Here is an 8760-nt window from a genome sequence, read left to right on the forward strand (position 1 = left end):
GTGCAGAAAGTTGGCCTGAATCTGCAGTTCAGGGAGAGACCACAAACTTGAGCATTAGGTCCATCCTTGGGAAAGCAAAAGGAAGGATGTCAGTGCCTTTTGACAGTAGGTACCTAGTGCTTTGTGTAGTGTTTCCGTATCTGTGTTTTATATTTAAATCAAATGATTTGAGAGACTTCTGGTTTTGTTTGATATGTAAGGAGCTTGGAGAAGGAACATCTGCAAAAAGCCTACAGCTAATGTCATATTTAGTGATGATAAAGTAGATGCTTTCCTCCAAGATCAGAAACAAGGCAGGATGCCCTTCTCACCACTCCTATTGGACTGGAAGTCCTAGCTGATGCAATAAGACAAGAAAAGGAAACAAAAGATATACAGATTGAGAAGGAAGACACAAAATTGTTTTTGTTCACAGATGACATGATTGTATACGTAGAAAATGCCAAGGAATTGAGAAACTCCTGGAAGTGATAAGTGATTATAGCAAGGTCACGGGGTATAAGATTAACACACAAAAGTCAGTTGCTTTCCTATATACCAGCAGTGAAAAATTGGAATTAAAATTTTTTTATTTTATTATTTTCTTCCCCAAAGCCCCAGTAGATAGTTGTATGTCATAGCTGCACATCCTTCTAGTTGCTGTATGTGAGACGCAGCCTCAGCATGGCAGGAGAAGCAGTGTGTCGGTGCGCGCCCGGGATCCGAACCTGGGTCACCAGCAGCGGAGCTCGCACACTTAACCGCTAAGCCACGGGGCCAGCCCCTGGAATTTAAAATTAAAAACGCAACACCATTTACATTAACACCAAAAAAAATTTAAGTATCAACCTAACAAAATCAGTACAAGATATATTTCAGGTAAACTACAAAACTCTGATGAAAGAAATAAGAAAAGATTAAATAAATGGAGAAATATCCCCTGTTCATGGTTAGGAAAACTTAATATTATTAAGATGTTAATTCTTCTCAACTTCATCTATAGATTCAATACAATCACAACCAAAATCCCCATAATTTATTTTGTGATGTTGACAAACTGATACTACTGTTTAATAAATACAGAAAGGTGAAAGACCCAGAATAGTCAACAGAATCCTGAAGAAGAACCAAGTTGAAGTACTGACACTACCGAGCCTTTTTATTTATTTATTTTTGTGAGGAAGATCAGCCCTGTGCTAACATCTGCCAACCCTCCTCTTTTTTTTTTTTTTTTTTTGCTGAGGAAGACTGGTCCTGGGCTAACATCCGTGTCCATCTTCCTCCACTTTATATTTATATGGGACACTGCCACAGCATGGCTTTGCCAAGCACTGCGTCAGGGCACGCCCAGGATCTGAACCGGTGAACCCTGGGCCGCTACAGTGGAGCGCGCGCACTTAACCGCTTGCACCACTGGCCAGGCCCTGACGCTACCGAGTCTTGAGGTCTAGTATAAAACTATTGTTATCAAGTTATCAAGGCCTTAACCCTGTGTTTGGTTCATCCTGCAGTGCCAGTTCTACTCACCAAAAGTGGCCACTAGGTACTTGCATTCCACGCCCAGCTCCAGGCCAGTGGGCCTCCTACCCATTTAAAGTTTGAGAATAGATTGAGATCATTTTAGCCCCAAGACCTCTAATCACTCGTTTTACCAGATAAAACCGCATGGGTTCACATGCAAGAGTGCCAGCTATCCTGAGGCAAACTTTGGAGGAAACCAGCTACTAGATGGTTCAATTAGTCTTTCAACCTATACCCAGATCAGATGACCGATTTGCACATCAGGACCACTACAGACCTCCACCAGAATTTTCTCTGGCTTCACCCTGCCCGGCATAGTTCACCATCTTTCAGGTTCTAACACACGTGCTCGTGCTCCAGCTCCCCAGCGTGGTTAGAATATCACCCTTTAGCAACCCCGAATGAAATAATAGGTCTATACATCATGCTATCAACTGTTGCTAACATCACAGGGTTGACACTGAAATAGAAACATCCTGCCCAGAGGCTCTGGGGATAGGCCCAACATAATCTCATTTCAAGAGATTATAAATTGATGCAACTTTTTCTAGGGTGATTTGATAACAGCTAATAATTTAATACAATTAAAAAGATATACTTGCACAAACTATAAAGTAAATGTTTATTAAGAAATCACTTAAATGTGATTGATATATAATTACTAATATGGAAAGTTTTAGTACACACTAGCACACGTACACATATGTATAAAATATATATTTTGTATGTATATTAAGAAGAAGGTAGCAGGAAAGTATATTGACTAAAATATCATTTAATTAAAAAGAATATATAGAGATATTCAAGCATATACAGAGAAAACTTTTGTATGAATACACTAGCAATTTATATAATATTTAGCTCTGGGAGATAGATCAGGAGAATTAAGCAGATGGGGAGAGGGACATTTACATTTTACCTTATATCCTTCCATTTGAATTTCAAATCATGACCTATGCTAATTTTATGAAGAATGTCAGTTGTTCTTCAAAATATAAAAATAAATATTTTAAATATTATTTTGTTATTTTACTCAACATCTCAGCCATCCTCACTTTTATGTAGTATTTTCTTTTTGTCAATCCCGAATATTGATTCTTCAACCATTATTCCTCAATTCAAGCAGCTCAGGAAGGTGCCCTGGTAGCATTTGAAGATCTGGAAGGGAAATGTATGACTGACAGCCGCAGTTGGAAAGCATGCATGTTGGAGAGACTGGAATGGACTGTGGCATTAACAGACTGTGAGGTTGGAGTAGATGGCAGATCCTCTCTATTTCTCTCTTCCCAGGTTCCCATATCTATGGCCAGAGGGTATGTGGTAGAGGGAGTGTAGAGATCACCTGGGAGAGATGGGCTTCATGAAACCCTGGAGATGAAGAGAAGATTTTGACAGAAGTCTATGTGGTGGCCTCTAGGTTTTGATATGTGTCTTGAAGCCGTTAGTGTGGTCATCAGCCTGGGGGTAGCTTAGAGTCTATAGGGCTAAATGGAGTCAGCGAGAAGCACAGAGCAGATCAGGAGGCTGACTATTCACCACTTGGATTGTTGTGATAAGAAAGGGCCTGGGAGGGACGCAGCCTGGGTGCTGAGAAACTCCTGACTAGGAGCTTTCAAGTTCACACATTGCACAAAACTTTCCCATGTTCTAGAACTTGATTAGCCTCAGGAGGGAAGAGTGAAAGTTTCTTTAGCTTTTCCTTCACTACATCCCTAGTGTGTCTCTGAACCCATGCAAATTGTTCCTCGGTGTATAACTATCCTTGGGGACAGATAAGGGAGAGAAAGAAGGAAGCAGAGAGAATGAGAGAGAGGGAGACAGCTGGCTTTCCCTCAGCACTGTTATTTCTGGACTTTTCCCTAAGTTCCTGTGTGTGGATGGTGTTCTTCACTACGAATGGAGACAGCAGGAGCTGCCCCCATCTCCCAGGTATGGCTTTGTACTCTCTAAGCAGAAGCTAGCCTTGGTTGATGCCTGAAGAGCAATAGAACTTTCCAGTGCTGTCCCCTTCTCTGGAGGTGAGTGTCTTCCAGGGATTCCCTTGGAGAAGGAGAGAGTAGAAGAATGTCATCATGGGAGGGATGGAGCTTGGCTGCCTTCTAGAACGAGGACCCCCAGAGCCTGAAGAGTGGACTAAGGAAACTGCAGAGTAGATGAGCCTACTTGCAATCATCTCTCCATGGCAGAGAGCAGATTGAAGATGTCCAGTGCTGGCGATAGGCACACTCTGCTATTACCTAAAACTCTGCTCTCTCACATCTTTTCATTTCTTCCTTGTATCTGTTTTCCATTTTGTAGGGGATCTCCAGGAAGAGAGACTGCAGGGTGACCGGGCTTTAGAGAAGAGGGAGTGGAGGAACTTTACAGGACATGGACATAACAGCTCTTTTTTTATTCATAGATTTGTCCTTTATTATATTAATTGATATATTCATTTAAAAATATTTATGGAGTACATACTTTGTCAGATTCTGTTCTTGTCACAGGTGGTGGTACAAAAAAAAAAAATAAAGAACTTGCCTTCTTTATTTTTGGGCTTTTGATGATAAATTAATAAACAAGTAAAGTATAATATGATTTGAGATGTTGATGAGAGCCAATAGAAGGAAAAATATAGCCATGATGAGGTTAGAGAGTGAAATTGTACATGCACTGTTTTAGAAAAGATGAGTGGGAGAGGGCTCATGAAGAGGAAACATTTGAGCAAAGACCTGCATATGGCGAGAGAAGGAGCCCAGACATCCTAAGGAACTCAGTGTCATCTATTTTAGTGTCTTCCAACATTTTTCCTTACCCTAGGGCTCTGGATAAAATAGAAGGTCATAGATAAGCAGATATGGTCTTTGGAATTTTCCAAGTTGCTCTATAGGACTGAGACCATGGCAGATTGGCTATAGGGACAGACTGCCCATTTGGAGGTCTTGTCTCCCTGCTAGAACTACAGACTTAAGGCCTGGGTCATATAGAGGATTTTGCCTTCATATCACAGCTGTTTTCTTGTCTCTGGCCCCAGGGTGGAGACCATGCAGTACACATGGGTGTTCCTCCTGGACCTCATCTCCCCATTGTCCTCTTGTCACCTGAGGAATCATAATATCAGAGCCAGAGGTCACCAACTGGGAGCTGGTGAGGCTCTTCCCACTTGGAGGAGACATATTCACTGAAATGAGAGGTGGAAGACGACTTTCATCATAAGAACAAGGAGGAAGAATTGAATAACTCCTTCCAGGGAGCCAGTTCCCCAGCAGTCATGAAAAGACTCAATACTTTGTCTCAAATAATTCTTATCTTATGACAATGTCCTGGATAGACTTCAATTCCTAACAACATCTGAAAAATGATAAATATAACTGAGGCAAAAACTTTAAAATGAATATAATGCAAATAGAGCCTATATTTACAGGACACAAAGAAAAGAATGGACCAGGTCTGGGTGGGGTTGACTAGGAACACTATATTATAACTATTGAAATGTAGCGGGATTTTACAAGACATGGACATAACAGGCACAGAAGTCAGTTTAGGGCATTCAGGATGGAAGGAGTGGTGGTGTAAACGAGCCCACTGTGGTCAGAGAAGTAGACAGGGTGGCAGGTCAGAACAGAGTAGGAGGCAGGATGTCCAGTGAATTGAGAGACAAGGGTGCATCCTGGGGTGGGTGGGTTTTCACGCCTAGGGTGCGGTGTTGGTGACTGTTGCTCATCTTCTTGGACATATACGTTTATCTTCATATATTATACACAACCTTCATGAAACATTTAACACCAACCTTGTACAGAAAATAGTAGTATTTTGTTGTGGAGCCTAGGAGTAGGATGTATTTCTTCAAATTGGAAATGTCTTAAACCTTTTTGAGATCAAAAACATGTTATCTCTCCTTTGCTCTCTAGATTTCAAAAGGAACAAGAGCTCAGAAATAAATGTTGGGGAATTACTCTAGTGCCACGGAATTTTATCTCGTTGGCTTCCCCAGGTCCGAAGAACTACACCATATCCTCTTTGCTACCTTCTTCTTTTTCTACTTAGTGACATTAATGGAGAACACGGTCATCATCGTGATTGTCTGTGTTGATAAAACGTCTGCAGTCCCCCATGTATTTCTTCCTTGGCCACCTCTCTGCCTTGGAGACCCTGGTGACATCTATTATCGTCCCTGTGATGCTTTGGGGGTTGCTGCTCCCTGGGATGCAGACAATATCTCTGGCTGCATGTGTTGCCCAGCTCTTCCTGTACCATGCTGTGGGGACCACAGAGTTTGTATTATTGTGAGCCATGGCTGTGGACCGTTATGTGGCAGTCTGTAACCCTCTGAGGTACAACATCATTATGAACAGGCACACCTGCAACTCTGTGGTAATTGTGTCATGGTTGTTTGGGTTCCTTTATCAAATTTGGCCAGTTTATGCCGCATATCATCTTTCCTACTGCAAATCAAATGTGGTGAATAGTTTTTCCTGTGACCGAGGGCAAGTGCTCAAACTTTCCTGCAATAATACTCTTTTCATGGAGTTTATTCTCTTCTTAATGGCTTCTTTTGTTCTTTTTGGTTCTTTGATCCCTACAATTGTCTCCTACACCTACATCATCTCCACCATCCTCAAGATCCCCTCAGCCTCTGGCCAGAGGAAAGCTTTCTCTACATGTGCCTCTCACTTCACTTGCGTGGTGATCGGCTACGGCAGCTGCCTGTTCCTCTACATGAAACCCAAGCAAACACGGGCAGCTGAGTACAACAGGGTAGTTTCCCTGTTGCTTTCAGTAGTTACTCCTTTCCTCAACCCTTTCATCTTCACCCTCCGAAACGACAAAGTCATAGAAGCCCTTCGGGATGGAGGGAAACGATGCTGTCAACTATTCAGGAAGTAATCTTTCTCTAAGGCATATTACATGGGAAAACACTTATTATAGATTCTAGAATAATCTGAAAAGTACTTATTCATCTTTGAGCTGCATCATAATCATCACCAAATAATCTGTGTGCAACAAAAGTCTTTGAAGTTATGGCCATGGTTTTTAACATGGTTGGTTGTTACTCAAAAACTCACTTTATTATTTTAAACCTATATATATATATATATAAACATATACTTTTCTGAAGTTATGATACATTTCACAATAAAATTTAGAAAATTAAGTGTAAAAACAATATGCATAATATTTAGATTTCTGAACAGGAAATGCTAGGAAACATATTCTCCAACTGCAGAAGTGAATGACTACTTGATTCTAGGTTCTTAAATCATCTTCCCGTAAATTGTCCTGTGGTTTATGTCCTCCGGCTGTGTAAAGACCCCTATTCCTTCCCTGGCTTGAAGATATTCTCTTGGCTTCCAGTCCCAGAGTCCTGTTGCCTTAGTATTTCTCTGCATGTGTTCTTGCCTGGCAGAGAGAAGAATGAACTCAACAGAGAGTTCTAGACAGAGACAACTAGAGAATGAAGTCGGTCCACAATTGTGGACATCTTTACAGTCCCAGGGGTGGTAGTGTAATTTGTGGACTTTCTCAGGGTGTGGGAGGAAGGGCAAGTAAAGAGGTATTATCTTGCTCAGATAGTGCTGCCCTGCCACAAAGGAGGGGGCAGTGGAGCTGCTGTGCTAGGAGCTGAAGTGACAAAGGAGAACAGGGTGCCTGGGCTGAGGAGGAGTGCAGAGAGGGGCAGGAAGAGGCAGCCTCTGGTCCCTCTCCCTGCATCTCTCACAGTCTTCAATCCTTTCAAGGTCCATGATACCCACCCTCTGCTTCCTGCTCCCCTTCATTTGTTCATCCTCTCCTGCCCACTTTCTTTCCTGATTCCTCTTTGTAGCTCTCTTTCTGTGGCTTCAGTTCTCCAATTCATTTCTGAGTTTCCTTTTTCCTTTCCCCTCACAAACCCCAAGTTCACCATGCTGTTACCCAGCTTTCCACAGAGGTGTCCTCGTGCCTCGTTTCCAGGACTGCCAGTCTCTCCCTTCTGCTAATACGTCCCACCCTGGTCCCAAGCAGTCTTTCCATGTCTGCGGTCATGAACACAGTTTTATCCACTATAGCGTTTTCATAATAATAAAGTATTAATAACTGAATGGGATATCAATAGGTGACTAGTTAAATAATGTTTCCTCTGTACAATGAAACATTATGCAGCTGTAAAAAGATTAAGGAAGCTCTTTCTTCAAAGATTAGAAATTCTCTCCAAGCTATATTAAGTGAAAAAAACAAAGCACGTTGAATTTAGTATTCAGCCTTTTGTGTAAGAAAGGAGTAGAAATGAGTATATATTCATATTTGCTTGTATTTGCTGTGGACGGCATCATAAGAAATAATAGGTGGTTACCTGCAGGATTGTGGTTGCGTGAAAGGGCAGGTAGAATGGGGAAGGGAGCAAGACTTTTCACTGTCTGCCTTTTAATGTTCTTTTTATTATTTTTGTAACCATGTGTATGTATTGCCTATAAAAATAAAATAACTGCATTTCTTTTATGTGTCTTAAGAGGCGTAGTGATTCAACCACTCACCCTTTTATTTATCTATGTTTTTATGTATTTAAGTTTTCTCTTATACAGGAATACTTGCTTATTTTCATACATATATTTCTGTAACTGGAAGATATTTGGTAAGTGGAGCCTCCTGTTAAATCAAAGTTTTCTGGGAGATATCCCTAGACCTTAACAGAAACTTGGAGCTTAAGAGAAGATTAGGAGATGGAGCCCTGTGTAGATGTGACTATACACTTTCCTTAACTTGAGGCCGAGGTTAGTATGTCTGAGAGGGAAGAAATACCACTCAGAAGAGAAGACGCTGCCCCATTCTAAGGAATCTTGTTCTGTCACGCAGTACACATCTTTTCTGTGTACTAGGTACTAACAGCCAAAGAGAACTATCCATGCAGAACTCCATACTCCAAAGCAGTGTACCACTGTGGCTAAACACTGGAGAGACCCACTGCCAACTCTCTTAGCCCGAACTCTCAAGGCAATAGCTTCCTGCTATGCTGAATAGTTTTCTCTACTTCCCAAAATTGATCCTACAAATACTTGGTTTATATGTATAATGCAAACAATTATAATGACATTAACAACCGGTATATCGTATTATGCAAGTCGGGATTTTACTAAAGAGGGATCCACTTGGCATCCAAGTCCGTGTTTGGACAAGCTAGTTCTGGAGAGTTTCTCCCTATGGGATGAAATTTGACCAATGAAAGTAGAAGCCAGCAGATAATTTTTTCCCTTTTCCCTTCTGAGGGACAGTCATGAGACAGAGTTTATACATCTTCTAAGGTGA

General features: G+C 41.4%; 1 protein-coding gene across 1 annotated transcript; it reads left to right on the plus strand.

The window, feature by feature from the left end:
* The first annotated feature begins 5365 nt into the window (after nt 1-5365).
* LOC101392178 (olfactory receptor 9A4-like) lies at nt 5366-6366 on the plus strand. Its single transcript, XM_014787684.2, is given in 3 exon segments — nt 5366-5419; nt 5421-5573; nt 5575-6366. Coding segments are annotated over 3 exon segments (999 nt in total).
* Nucleotides 6367-8760: the final 2394 nt, after the last annotated feature.

The sequence above is a fragment of the Ceratotherium simum genome, chromosome 1 (genome assembly GCF_057802395.1).
Source record: "Ceratotherium simum simum isolate JZ-2026a chromosome 1, ASM5780239v1, whole genome shotgun sequence".
NCBI classification, from domain to species: Eukaryota; Metazoa; Chordata; class Mammalia; order Perissodactyla; family Rhinocerotidae; genus Ceratotherium; species Ceratotherium simum.